Raw genomic sequence first — 14,631 nt, forward strand, 5'->3', positions numbered from 1 at the left:
TTCTTTGTCTATTAGAGATTATAGCTTTGTGTGAAATGTCAGACTCGAAAAGTTGATGTCTTTATTTCTCTGCAAATCAGGGGAAAATCCACTAACTAACCCTCTAAAGCTAAAATATTTAAGGACTAAAACAGATGTGGCATAACTGCTGGTTTGCCGAGCCCCCTGTGATTTATAAAGGTATATTTTATGTCTTTTATGATTACGAGATGATGCTAAAAATTTTGTAGGTAATAATACCGTCACATTGGAAAGGCTTCATATAACATCTCTGGAGAAGATACGGAATGCTACCTGGCTGTCAAATCAAAGTAAAAGATGTTTAATTTGATATTAAGAACAGGCGGTCAGGAAATTTTATTTGGAATTTGGTGTTTGATGTTTGAACATCATAAACTTGAGGACATTGAGTCATAAGTTCATAAGTAGATATTTTGTTATGCTTCTTGACTTAATGGATATGTTTTAGTAATATTTTTAAAGATTACTAGCTGTTAGATGTATAGCTGTTAAAACTATAGTTTATTTTATTTTATTTTTTTTTAGGTAAGAGGAGGGGAGATAGTGAGGCAGACTTCTGCATGCACCCTGACCAGGATTCACCTGGTAACCCCATCAAAGGGCCAATGCTTGAGTACTGAATTATTTTCAGTGCCTGAGGCTGATGTGCTCCAACCAAGCTATCCTCTATGCTCTGGGCCACACTTGAACCAACTAAGCCACTGGCTGCAGGAGGGGAAAAGAGAGAGAAGGGGGAGTGGGGGTGTGGTGAGAAACAGATGATCACCTGACCTGGAATTGAACTGAGGACATCCATATACTGGGCAGGCACTCTAGCCACTGAGCCACTGGCCAGGGCCTATAGTTTATTTAAAGTGACTTTAAAATTTTTTTAAGTCTTTGAACATTTTTTCCTTTGGCAACTGTACTAGATGCCAATAAACTAGTTAAATAGCATTTGCTTTAAAAGAAAAGACTATCATATAAATGTATATTTATGATATTTTATTTGTTAGATCTTTTTCTTAATATTACTTAACTTTCTGTGTTTTAATTTCATTTTATCATATTTTGGTTTGAAGCCACTCTAAAGCTTAACACCTAGGAGATTTCTCACTTATGGTTTCCTTTAAAAGTGCTAAAATCTCAGCCTCTCAAACAGGAGACCAAGCTATAATTTAAAGAAAGCAGTGGTATTGATAAAGGGCCCTAAGAATGCTGCCACTGTCTGCCTGCATGTGTCTTCTACCACATCCTTTCTTTAAAACCAGCAGGACCATTGAAAGAAGGATAAGAGCCGGGCCATCCAAACACTTCTGGCATGCCACACTGGTCCTCTGAAGTCCCCCTGCTGCTTTAGAAAAAGGAACCCCAAGGACAAATGAAAGGGCCAGGGACATTCGCATGCATACACCTTCCTTCCAAACACCAAGTGGCTTAGATTGCTGTTGCTGGGGTGGTCTGTCCTGACTTGAAGAATAAGGACATGAAAACCATTTGTTTTCACACCATTTTGGGTGAAGTGCTATATTTTTCACCTTAAATGTCCATTTAAAAAGAAAAATGTGTTTTGAAAGGAGGACACAATTTGGAAGCCATAGCACTTTAATGGAGTCCCTTTTAAATGTAACAATTTGTCCTGTCAGTTCTCTTCGAAATTAGTTGTCACAATCTAGAGAAAACTCACCCTTGATGTCTTATGCCGTTGCTTAAAACATACCATCTCTTATATATATTTTCCTGTATCCAACTTTTGAGATTTCCTAATAAAATTCATGGTTAAATACGGAGTGGAACCCAAGTTGTGTAGCAATCTACAGTGTAATGGGTATGTTATGATCAGCCTCTAAATCTAGTCACACAAATGATCTCAGAAGTAAAAGAAAAAGCAAACTGGACCAAATAGAACTAAGATCACGACCACACAGGTTTTTACTGACAATTGGCCAACCATTATTAGATAGAGGACTTTGTAAAACCTGGAGGCTATATGAAGAGGAAGCAATTTTTTAAGTAGTCAAGTAGTTTATTATCATTGCTGCCACAGTGCTGGAATATTCATATGATTTTGGAATGTTAGGGAGATTGGAGGGTTTTGAAGTGAAAGCCACGCCTCTCTAACCTTTCACTCTTCTTTTGTCCTTTATCTTGAGTGGCCTGTGTAGCTTCTCAGCCTGAAAGTCTTACTGTCAACTCAAAGCTAACATTTGGAAAATTTAGTTTCCTTCTGCTCACCACAACGAATAGAAATTCCTTTTCCATTTCAATTTTCATCAGCTATATACTGTAACATATCAAACATAAATGCTCGTAATACCTTTTATATTTGTATTTCTTCTTTGTGATCTAAGCACAATTTTTCAGCAGTTCTTCAAGCCAAATGTCCCATCTTGTCATTTCTACCACCTTAATCTGGTTTCATTTTATATCCACCTTCTGCTTGAATTTAGATAATAGCTTGCTTTCTACTTTCTAAGCTTCTAGCTTTTCATCAGTTCATCCTGTACATGGCTCTTGGAATAGATCTTCCTCAAGCACCATGTTTTATTTTATTATGTCGCCATTGAGGAATTTTAGGGGTTAAATTTGTCACTCAAAAACCTCCATCAGAGCCCTAGTCAGGTCTCTAAGTTGGTTAGAGCACCATCCCAATATATAAAGATTGTGGGTTCAATCCCCAGTCAAGGCACATACAAGAATCAACCAATGAATGCATAAATAAGTAGAACAACAAAAAATTACAAAAAAAAAAAAAGGCCCTGGCCAGTTGGCTCAGTGGTAGAGCGTTGGCCTGGCGTGCAGAAGTCCCGGGTTCGATTCCCAGCCAGGGCACATAGGAGAAGCGCCCATCTGCTTCTCCACCCCTCCCCCTCTCCTTCCTCTCTCTCTCTCTTCCCCTCCCGCAGCCGAGGCTCCATTGGAGCAAAGATGGCCCGGGCGCTGGGGATGGCTCCTTGGCCTCTGCCCCAGGCGCTAGAGTGGCTCTGGTCGCAACAGAGCGACGCCCCGGAGGGGCAGAGCATCGCCCCCTGGTGAGAGCGTCGCCCCCTGGTGGGCGTGCCGGGTGGATCCCGGTAGGGCGCATGCGGGAGTCTATCTGTCTCTCCCGGTTTCCAGCTTCAGAAAAATTAAAAAAAAAAAAAAAAAAGAATCTCCACCAGAGTGAGGGAAATGGGAACATGTTGGTCAAAGGGTAGAAACTAATAGTTGGAAGTTAAATAAGTCCTAGGAATCTTAACCCACAGCATGGTGATTATAGTTAATAATACTGTATTATATACTTGAAAGTTGCTAAGAGAGGAGATCTTAAATGCCTCACCACAAGAAAGAATTGGTAATTACATGACATGATTGAGGATTTAGCTAATGCTACAGTGTTAATCATTTTGCAAAATAAGTATCAAATTAACCTATTAAATACCTTAAACTTACACAGTGTTATATGTTAATTATATCTCAGTAAAGCTGGGGTTGAGGGAGAGCATATATTGACTTTACATATATCATTCTTTTATGTCCATCTTTACCAATAATCTATGCCTTTTAAATCTGGTTCAACTTTCCTCCTCCAAGAGTTTGGTGATCAACCTCTATCTGATTTCTTTAATTGACCCTATCACACTTATTTACTGAGTGTGGACTGTGTTGATTTGTAATTATTATGTATTCTCAAATTGGGATTTTTGATTTGTTTCTGTGAATGTGAAGAGGAAACAGCTGCTTGGCCTGTGGTGGCACAGTGGATAGGGCATCGACCAGATAGGCTCAGGTCACCGGTTCGAAACCCCAGGCTTGCCCGGTCCAGGCACATGTGGGAGGCGACTGCTGCACGTTGATGCTTCCTGCTCCCCCTCCCCAACACACTTTCTCTCTTTTTAAACAAACAAAAACACAAAAAAGATTAAAATATTTAATAGCATAGACTGTTTTTTTTCAAAATTTTAAATATATATGGAGAGTGAGAATCTTATAATTATATGTTTATGTATTAGCTATAATTTCTTATTATATATTCCCTTGTCAAATTTTTGTCATTGAACTTGTCTTTTGTTAAGTATAGAATGTGGAAGACATACCAATGTGTGACACATGCACGGATTACTATGAGCCTTAAAAAAAAAGCATTTATTCTAAGTTTTTCTGGACTGAAAAAGGATAAAAAGCAGCCTCACAGCATCATTGCTTCTCTACACTTTTCCTTCCCGCCTACCACTTATTGACTCTCCTCCAGGACTCAGTCTCTCACTGGGATACATACCCCCTCCGAGAAAGCATCTGCTAGTATAATTCTCTGAATGGAGAGGAGGTGGGTGCTTAGTAACTTTGGACTGACTGAAGGGAGACATAGTGTAAAGAAAGAAATGAGGCTGAGAAAAATCTCTATTCCCCCAGGAGCATAAGAAGGCGAAGAAAAAGCAAACACTAGAATGAAGCATAGTGGAGTAGAAGCAAGGGTTTCCAGCAACTGTTCTCTCCTCTCGTGCTGTCAGCATTTTCACCGCCCATGAAATCCTTGTCTTTGACCTATGCAGTAATACCTCTAACTAGCCTAGAGTTGATAACATTTTATTACTCTTCCTTTCAGCAGCTGCATAGAAAACTTAGCCAGGTGTTAATCTCTGGCAAAGTTGATGGCCTGGGGTATATATGTGTGTGTGTCATATACGTATACATACATGTATGTGTACAAGCATGTATTCACATGCACAACTACATACAAATACATATGGCTGATGACTTCTAACAGTTTATCTTTTTTTTTTAATTTTTTTAAAATAAATTTTTATTAATGGTAATGGGATGACATTAATAAATCAGGGTACATATATTCAAAGAAAACATGTCTAGGTTATTTTGTCATTAAATTATGTTGCGTACCCCTCGCCCAAAGTCAGATTGTCCTCCGCCACCCTCTATCTAGTTCTCTGTGCCCCTCCCCCTCCCCCTAACTCTCTCCCTCCCTCCCTCCCATGTCCTCCCTCCCCCACCCCTGGTAACCACCACACTCTTGTCCATGTCTCTTAGTCTCGTTTTTATGTTCCACCAATGTATGGAATCATGTAGTTCTTGTTTTTTTCTGATTTACTTATTTCACTCCTTATAATGTTATCAAGATCCCACCATTTTGCTGTAAATGATCTGATGTCATCATTTCTTATGGCTGAGTAGTATTCCATAGTGTATATGTGCCACATCTTCTTTATCCAGTCTTCTATTGAAGGGCTTTTTGGTTGTTTCCATGTCTTGGCCACTGTGAACAGTGCTGCAATGAACATGGGGCTACATGTGTCTTTACGTATCAATGTTTCTGAGGTTTTGGGGTATATACCCAGTAGAGGGATTGCTGGGTCATAAGGTAGTTCTATTTGCAGTTTTTTGAGGAACCACCATACTTTCCTCCATAATGGTTGTACTACTTTACAGTCCCACCAACAGTGGATGAGAGTTCCCTTTTCTCCGCAGCCTCTCCAACATTTGCTATTACCCGTCTTGTTGATAATAGCTAATCTAATAGGGGTAAGGTGGTATCTCATTGTAGTTTTGATTTGCATTTCTCTAATAACTAATGAAGCTGAGCATCTTTTCATATATCTGTTGGCCATTTGTATCTCTTCCTGGGAGAAGTGTCTGTTCATGTCCTTTTCCCATTTTTTTATTGGATTGTTTGTTTGTTTGTTGTTGAGTTTTATGAGTTCTTTGTAAATTTTGGATATTAGGCCCTTATCTGAGCTGTTGTTTGAAAATATCATTTCCCATTTAGTTGGCTGTCTGTCTAACAGTTTATCTTAAGGCCACACATTGTTTCATGTTCCACGTGGTTGATAGGACATCTCTGACCTGACAGATTTATTCATTGAGAAGAGACACGTGATTGAAACCATTTTGGCTTACTTAGATTTTGTTGTTGATTTTTTTCTCTTCTATATTACTCAGGGAAGCCTTTGTCTGTAGAAATCGGTGATAATGAAATCAATATTATGGCATCGTTGATATTGCATTTGTTAGAGCCTTTCTGGATGTTTAATTCAACACTTAATGATTGATATCAGAGACAGTGGATAAACATTTCTGATGAATCAGTTTGCTCACAGATGAAAACAACCTAATCCTTTTTTCTCTTTGATTTTAAGAGTGCGAAGTCTTTGGAGAGGAAACAGTTCAAATGTAGTCATCATAGGTTGGTGGCACTAAAAATAGAAACTCACTTAGGGTAAAATTTGCTGTCAAGAAAAATGGAGCATTTTTCTGAACTCGGAACGCATGGTTCATGCGAGCTTGCTTGTAGATGGTTGCTACAATAAGCCTTCTTTCATACAGGTGTGTTTATGCCCCAGGCTTGCTGGCCACAGTCCATTCCATTTACAGAAGCTGAATTAAACAATAAGTACCGCATTGCAAAAAATGGTGGTGGGGGGAGGGGTGGGGGAAAGGTGAGCGTCAAAGGAGATGCCTGAGAGCTTTGTTAGGGCCAAGAAAAACCCTGTTGCAGTTGTCAGAGCTTGTTGATGTTGCTGGGAACGGCACTTTTTTTTTTCTCCTGGATTTTGTGGTTCTGCCTTAGGAAAGAAAGTAAAATAGAACGGAAGAACAAAGTCCTACTCTATAAATCAGCAGCTGCTCCTTGCCAGATCAAAGGAGTGACATTTTTGCTCCTGGACTACTTGTCCACTTGAGGGCTTGACAGGCAGCTAACAGCTGGCCTGCTCGACTGTATGGGAGAATCAGCCTACATCTTATTCCGAGCAGATGACAAGCTAATCAGAGAGAGATCCATAGCACAGGGCATGTGAGTGCACCTTGATCTCCTCAAACATATCTAATACATAATTGCTAAACAGCTTGGTGCACTTTTGGCTCGTGAATAATGCTTAGGTGGTTTCCAGTGAGAAGTAGGACAGAGAATTAATACTTCAGTCAAAGATGATCATGAAAGCTAAAAAGATGCTAGATCTGTCAGGATCTTCTCCCCATAATGTGAATTAGTAAATGGCTAGGAACATAACGAGAACTGGCTGAAATGTACATCACTGATGATCAAGTGACTGGTTGATTTTTCAACTCAGTCAGACTATAGTGTTCAGGTAGATGAGCAGGCAGTGGGTATTGGTAATTTTGAAAATGATTACTCCTGCTTTTTCGGCTGAGAGAGCTGAATAAAGTTGTAGATGGATCTTCCGTGTCTGCAAAGAGTTGTTTTCAGAAGCACTATTAAGGTGTGTAGGTATATAGATCTGGAATTTTAATGTCAGTAATAAAACTTTCAAAGTAATTCATTTTCTAGTTGATTTCCATCTGCAATAAATCATGTACAGGATGAGGTAATATACTACAACTTATGTCTATTGACTTAGTATTTTATCTTTAAGAGGATAGATCCTAGATATGAATAGCTAAGGAAGTGTGTATGTTTTCTCCTCCCTCACTTTCAAGTAGCTTTGAAAGATCATTTTTAGAGTGCATGATAAATAGCCACATATGAATAATCTGATGGCATTCTGTAAGAATAACAGTTGTTTCAAAATCATAACCTGCTGGGATGTTTTGTTACATGCCACTGGGTGTGATTATACTTGAGAATAGTGTTTATTATTGCTCAATATTATAAAGGAAATTAAAAGATAGTTTTCTATCTTAGAGGAAATGTCTCAGATACCTTTATTAAAAAGTCTACTATGGGCCATATAAATCTTAGTCAAATAAGATGCCAAATTCTCCAGGTCACCTTTAAATTTTTTTTTAATTATAAAAATAATCATACTTATTATTAAAAACTCAGCACATCATTACATAAATTATAATTAAAAAAAAAAAAAAAAACCTGACCATCTTCCTCCTATCCATTCCTGAGAGATAACAATTTCCAAAAAAGATTGATTGGCCCAGTCTTCCTATAAGAGATGCAGATGGAATAAAATGAATTATTATAAATTGTCGCCCAAGGCAAGTGATCAAAAGACTGTTCAGATCCAAGATAACTAAAGAGAATAGTATGTGCATTTTCACAGCTGGGTTTCATGATTGAAACTTGATCTTTCCAAGTTTCTATTCTTAGGCAAAGTGCTGGATCATCTATTTGATATGTGATCTAGAGCAGATCTCTCAAACATAACTGTGCGTAGATCACCTGGAGATCTTTTTCAATACTGATTGAGATTCAGCAGTACTAGAGTAGAGACTCCAGTATTTCTGCAGTTCTAACAAGCTCAGAGTGATTTTGGTGTGGCTGGTCCATGGAACACAGAGTTGTAAGGATCTAGAGAACCATTAAGAGAGTGTGATTCCAACATAGCTCATCCTACTACCTCGCCCCCTAGCAGATGCTTGTGTCAATGTCTGAGATCCCCATCATGGCATTATACATTTGGATTAGCTGTGGTCTCTGGAGAGACCCTACTACGTGGACACATGCTACCTGCAGGGGTACAACACATTATTGCCCTCTTATCAACTCAGCATGTGTTGGTTTAATAGTCACCCACCTAGTCCTAATAATTACCTATAAAAGAACAGAGCTCTTTAAGAGGGGACATTAGCTGGGTGCACTTTGAGTATCAACTAACATTTAATGGGCCTTTTCTGTGTCAGGCAGTGTGCCAAGGAATTTACATATAATATGTCCCTTAATCCTAAAAACAATTTGGGCCCAATTATTGCCCCAGTTTATAGATAGGAAACAAACTGAGGCTGGAAGGTTAAGTAGACCTGCCCAACGTCACACAGCCAAAAGGGCAGAGAATATGACTCCACGTTCTTTGTTATTTTGTTCTTTGGAGAAGTCTGGAATATGAAATAGTAATTGAGAAGGGTTTACCCAAAGTAGAGTAACTTGGTAAGGAAACTGTGTGAGCCCTTGTAACCTTGGGGAACAATTAGATACAAAAAAGAATAATAAAGAGACATCGTAGAAGGTCCCAAAAAGATAAGCATCACCTACTTGATAATTTTGCCAAGGGCCTTTTATGTCAATGTGAACACTCCAATATTCGGGGTATATTCATAAAGGTTTGTCATTCCAGATTAATATCATGTTTTCATATTGTAAATTTATGAGTATTAGCTCATTTATCTTTAGAGTTGTAGACAAATCTGATATCTATCAAATTATAAATTAAGCTGTAGTAGCTCATGGAAATTATGAACCATGAATGTGTCCCTAAATAGCCCATGAATTTTATTTACCTTACTTTGCTCACTGTTGACTGTGAGAAAAGGCCCATTGTCTGGCCACCAGTGAGAAATTTATGTTTGCAACATGACTCAATCATTCATGTACCCGAATACATAGTCAAAGGCATTAAACCTGCTTTAATACATTGATTTTATCATTTTATGTATCTTACTGAAAACCCCCACTCTTGACCATAACCACAGCATAAAAAAAGACTAGCGCTTTTGTGTGTGTGTGTGTGTGTGTGTGTGTGCGCGCGCGCGCTAAGAAAAAAATGAAGAAACTTGATAACTGATTTGAAAGGTTGAGACTTCATTGTTACCAACACCAACAAGTAGCAAACTTTGTGAATAAGCACCTTCACTGGTGGTTGGGGACGGTGGAAAAGCAGAGGTTTTCCATTTTTTAACAGGTCCTTAGTCACCAAGCTGCCTGCAACACTTCCTCCAAATTTATCTGCTCCCTCTTCAACAGTTCAGCCCCTTCCTAGACCAGACCAATCCATGCAAATGCTTCAGTTCTGGGGAGTCTTTCTTCCTCCTTAGCGTTTGGGGCTGGCGGTGTTCCAGGTGACTCCACTGCGCCTGCACTTTCTAACAAAAGGAATGCTGCCTAAAGGAGTCGGTTACCAGGTGTGGCATGAAGTTAGTGAACCAGAAAAAAAGGATTTATCAGCCATTTAAAAAGAAGGGGGTGAGGGAGAGAAAGGAAAATAAATCAACCAACAATCAGAAATGACACCTAAGCCTACTTCTATCAATCTGAAATATCCTTTGGAGTGAAATACCTTTTTAAAAAAGTCAAGATAGTGAGATTTCAGTTGCAGGAAGGTATGCAAAGCTGAAAAGTTCAGTTCTTAGGGTGGGGGGGGCAGGAAGAGGTCTCTGGGAGACAGACAGCACTTCAGCAAGACAAGATGAGCTTTTAGTGATTATTTTTCCATCTTGGGTTTATTCTTTTTAACATATTCTTTTTCATATCTGAGTTGACTCAAAAAGGCCTCATGATTCTAGGAAAATCATTGCATTTATTTCTATATTTAAGTTACTTTTAAGCTAACCGTCTTGGTATATAATGTTTAAGGTTCCCACACACTAATGCATTTTCTGGTTTTGTAAAGTTTGGTGAGAAAGTAGACAGTATTAGCAGATATTCTCCAGAGCCTTTGTGTGAGCCTGTATACTAACTTTGTGTTCAATACAAATCAATGGAACTAGTGCACTTTAGGGTTCTCATTCCCTAAGGAATCACTAATGGAATTATCTCTGGCCTGTAAAAAAAAAGTCACAATGAGGCTAATGAAATCTTTTTTTCTGAGTGAAATCTGGATAAGGCACTAGACTTACTAGCACATTTTATTTATGACATTTATCATATATGGCACGTTTTACATACAAGTTGTACAAACCTCAGAATGTTTTTAAGAGCTATTTAATATCTAAGAAGACTTTGTAATTTTGAGTTAAATTGTTTGTACCAATAGAGAAGTATATTATGTGTCCTCAGCTTCAATATCATTCCAGGATGACATTAAGACTTAGAGAATTTAAAAAAAATATATCAGATACAGATGAAAAAACCGAGTAGTCTTTGGATTGGAAATAACGTTTGGGGATTTTCATTAAAGTTGGGTGCAACTTGCTGCGTTTTGGTTAGTTGGATGTCTTCAGCAATTTTTCAGATGTTTTGGGTTTGGCAAAGTCCAAAATGTTTTTGCCAAGACCCTCTTTTCCCTTATTTTTTAAACCCGTGTGAAATTCAAGGATAACTTAATCCATATGTGTCTGATTCATTTACACTTAACTCATCAAAATGTTATTTTGTAAGGCCCATTTAATATTCAAGAAACCGTTTGAGCTTTTTCAAGACGTCTTGTCTTTTGTCTTTGAACCCAGGAGTCGTATTTTTCCATATGAATAGAGCTTGGGCCTTAAAAGATTGAAGATCAGTTGATTTTCAATTTAGACTCTTTAAAATCTGAGTAGAATCAAAAGTTGCTATTCTGTTTACTGCTGGAGCACTGAGTACATTCATTTTAAACTATAGATCAGAGGAGTGGGAAAGAATTTCATGTCGTGTAATTTTGGGGAAAGACCATATTTGAAAATTTCTTTATAGTGATATTAATGAAAAAAAATTACTCCTAATTTTATTTTTTTTAATTTATAATGAGTTGCTCCGTTTATATGTACATTGGTATGTTCTTTAAGAGTGGCCTGTGGATCATAGGTATCGTGGGTTAATTTCATCTCTGAGTGTTAAAATGCTCTTACAGAGAACTCGTGCATTGTTAGTTTTAATAATAACATCTATGACGTTTATAAGATATTCCAAGATCAGGGAAGTTGACAGTTAGCAGAAGGTGTACGTTAGAGTTCTGAAAAAATGGGGGCCCATATGTTTTTAAACTTCTGTGTGATTTAAAAGAATATGGTAGAGTTATGTATCTATCTGCTGTATAGATACAGCACTATAGATGAAAAACATTGTTTGAGAATAAAAATTCAGAAAGGTTAAAGGGAGCCCAAGTGAAAAAAAAGCAAAATTTCTGTGACCCTTTGTAAAAGGATCTAGTGGAAACCTGCAGGGGCTTCTCTGCATATTTGTTTAGTAGAACTGGACAAAGCAAGGCCACCACCATAACTGCTAGTGAACATCCAGTCCATGCCACGGGAACTATTTGAAAATGTAATACTGGAGTGGCAGTTCCAAGTTCAGCGCTTCTATAAAGACCTGCTAGCACACAGAATGCTTTTTTAATGTTCTGTATTGTTGTGTATCCCCCATTGAACAACCTTTTGAGAGGACCCCGTTTTTTTACTAATGTAAACATTCTGATGAGTATCCAAAGAAATGACCTTTGAGTGAACCTCTAACCTTCCCTGTAATTATTTGTTTGAAGACAGTGTGGAGTTCTCCTGCTGAGAACTAAGAACCATGATGCCTTGCAGCTCTGTGAGTAAGGGAGTGTTTGGGGGAACTGGAGAGAAAGACATAAATAAGGGAACAACCTCCAGATGTAAATAATAAAAGAGCAAAAGGGTGAAATTAAAAAGGGGAAAAAAATAGCAATTCATTTTACCTAAAGAGTTGGCCTATAGGAAAAAACAAAACCAGGATTAGTAATACATAAAAGGAGGTGAAACCCTGCCATGTGTGTCCTCCATTAGAAACTTCAAGGAGGAGAGGAAATGTTTCTCCCTCTCTCCTGAGCACCTCAACTGATCCTAACCTGAGCTGATAAAAAGGGTTCCTGGGAGTGGAAATCTCAGGTCAGTCCTCCTTGGTCCCAGTACAGACAGTGAGGGGAGTAGATAATGAAGCACCTTGTCTGGTTGGAGGGATAATTTCAGAAGGCTCTGGGATCGATCTGAGCACCAGCTCCGGTCCCAGGTGGGAATGAATATGCAGTTGCGATTCTCCTTTTGTTTTCACCTCCCAGAGCCCAGTCACTTTCTTCCCCTAAACTGTGGGGGTGTCACATTATTGACAACTGAGCTATATACTTTCTTAAGTAATAAGGAAGCTCATTCTTTTGCAAACATACACTATATGCAAAAGACTCCTTTGGTCTCCTTGCAGCTATTATTCTCCAGCCTAATTGTATTCCCATTGGAGCGCTCACAGGGGTCCTGAATGGGTGTGGGCTGCTGTCCTTCGGAAGAGACTTCAGCTAGGGACTTCATCTCCGTAGGAACGCAGAGCTGCCAACACACACTAAAATTTACTTATTTATTTATTTAGCTAATTTCAAAGAACGAGTTTTCAGTTCCTGCCTGTGGCCCCATGCAGACTCATTAATCATTAAGTCCCCAAGCACTTCAAAGTTGACACTGGAAATATTGGGAAATGTTGTAAATGGGTATATTTTTAAAGGACAGCTAGCTGCGTGCTAGGCACCCCCCCTTCTCATGCCCCCCCAAATGCGCAGCCGGATGAATTCTGTGCATTGGCTCACGTGTGTGGGGAATGCACGTCACTAAATGCACAGGGACAAGGGTAACTCACAAATGGTGGAAAATTGTTTTGTTTTTATTAAATTTAGAGAAATAAAGGAGATTTCTTATCATCTTACTCTTTTTGTACATGAATATTTGATGGGCATTATTAAACATTAAAGTAACATGAAGTAGGCACTTATTTTTGGATTTCCAACAAAATTAGATCCAGGCTTCTAGACGAAATAACTGCTTCTCCACATTCCTGTGATTCAACCACCACCTGATTTGAAAACGTTTCTTGGGCTTTAATATCAACCATGTGTACCTGAGGCTCTGTCTTTCTCGTGGGTTGAAAGGTGGCTGGGTTTATGGTTGGCAGTTACCTTATCCCTGCCCTGGGTGTCCCAGCTTAGACTGGAAAGGCCGCCCCCAGCTGGCACTGACCTCTAAACGACCCCTAACTTTACAGGCTTAAACTGCAGGAGTTGCCGAAGAGCAGAAGCCTTTCTGGCCAGCACTTATTACTGCTGTGTTGGTGATAAAACTTCAGACAGCCTAATTGATGGCTTTGCTGACCTAACAATACCTTGTGAAAGCAGAGTGCCAGAGCCTGGTCACCATTTATGACCAGCTGCAGGGGAAGCTGCGTCTCCCTGTGATGAGGAGTTTAGGAAGAGGAGAAAAATCATCCGGCCTGCGGACTTTAACCAGATCCGTACTTGTTCAAGAAGCAGCAGCAGCGCCGTTGCAAATGAATAGAAGCTTTCTCAGTGAAAACTTTTTCCCCTCCCTGGGCTTTTGTTGGTTGGTTGGTTGGTTTTTTAGCAAGGCATCCTTGAGGTGGTTGTGAGATGATGGGAGGGATGATCTGGTCAACTGTTTTTGAACAGTGAAAGAGAAAATTGCCTTTGAATTAAAAAGATAATTTTCTGTTGATGTTAGATTCTGTTGTGTTTCCCACAGAGTTTCACAAACATGTTCGTAGAGCACAAATGGTTGTATTTGATGACTGGACTCTTCTGTTTTATTTCAGGTTTATTAATGCCAGAAGAAGAATAGTACAGCCAATGATTGACCAGTCAAACCGAGCAGGCAAGTTCCAGCTAGTATCCATATTCACATTTCACAGGCACAAACCTTCCCCAAGTCATACTTCAGGGGTTTCATCACCTGGTAAATAAATGCTTCCATCAGGCATTCTGGGAGATTTTTTTTTTTAATGTCCTGAGAATTCCATTCTGGGAAGCAACTTCACTAATTGGTGCTAATTGGAGATTTCCCACCCTGACTCTACTGAAACTGCTTCTTATTTTCTTTCTGAATTGGTAATTGGGCACAAGCATTAGTGCCACAAGCAGTTTGTTTGACTGTGAGCTCTGGAATGACTCATTGCTTGTCTGCATCCAATCATTAGCACACGCTCATTCTCTTGTTACCCACAATTCCATGGTGTACAGGTTGCTTTCACTTCTGGAGCATCGTCCCCTGTTAAACTCATTGTGCCCATTCATTTGCTTTGAC

At 39.0% G+C, this 14,631-nt stretch overlaps 1 protein-coding gene across 8 annotated transcripts in view; it reads left to right on the plus strand.

The window, feature by feature from the left end:
• The window catches only part of MEIS2 (Meis homeobox 2), a 206,670-nt gene that overhangs the window by 186,758 nt on the left and 5,281 nt on the right, over nucleotides 1-14,631 (plus strand). For 6 of the 8 annotated variants that reach the window (XM_066277165.1, XM_066277168.1, XM_066277162.1 and 3 more), the window contains one exon: nucleotides 14,144-14,202. In XM_066277165.1, coding sequence (XP_066133262.1) covers nucleotides 14,144-14,202 — 59 coding nt within the window. Of the gene's footprint in view, nucleotides 1-14,143; nucleotides 14,207-14,631 lie in introns of all 8 variants that reach the window. The other 2 variants (XM_066277169.1, XM_066277164.1) reach the window with 1 other exon arrangement.

Source organism: Saccopteryx bilineata, chromosome 4 (assembly GCF_036850765.1).
Source record: "Saccopteryx bilineata isolate mSacBil1 chromosome 4, mSacBil1_pri_phased_curated, whole genome shotgun sequence".
Lineage (NCBI taxonomy): Eukaryota > Metazoa > Chordata > Mammalia > Chiroptera > Emballonuridae > Saccopteryx > Saccopteryx bilineata.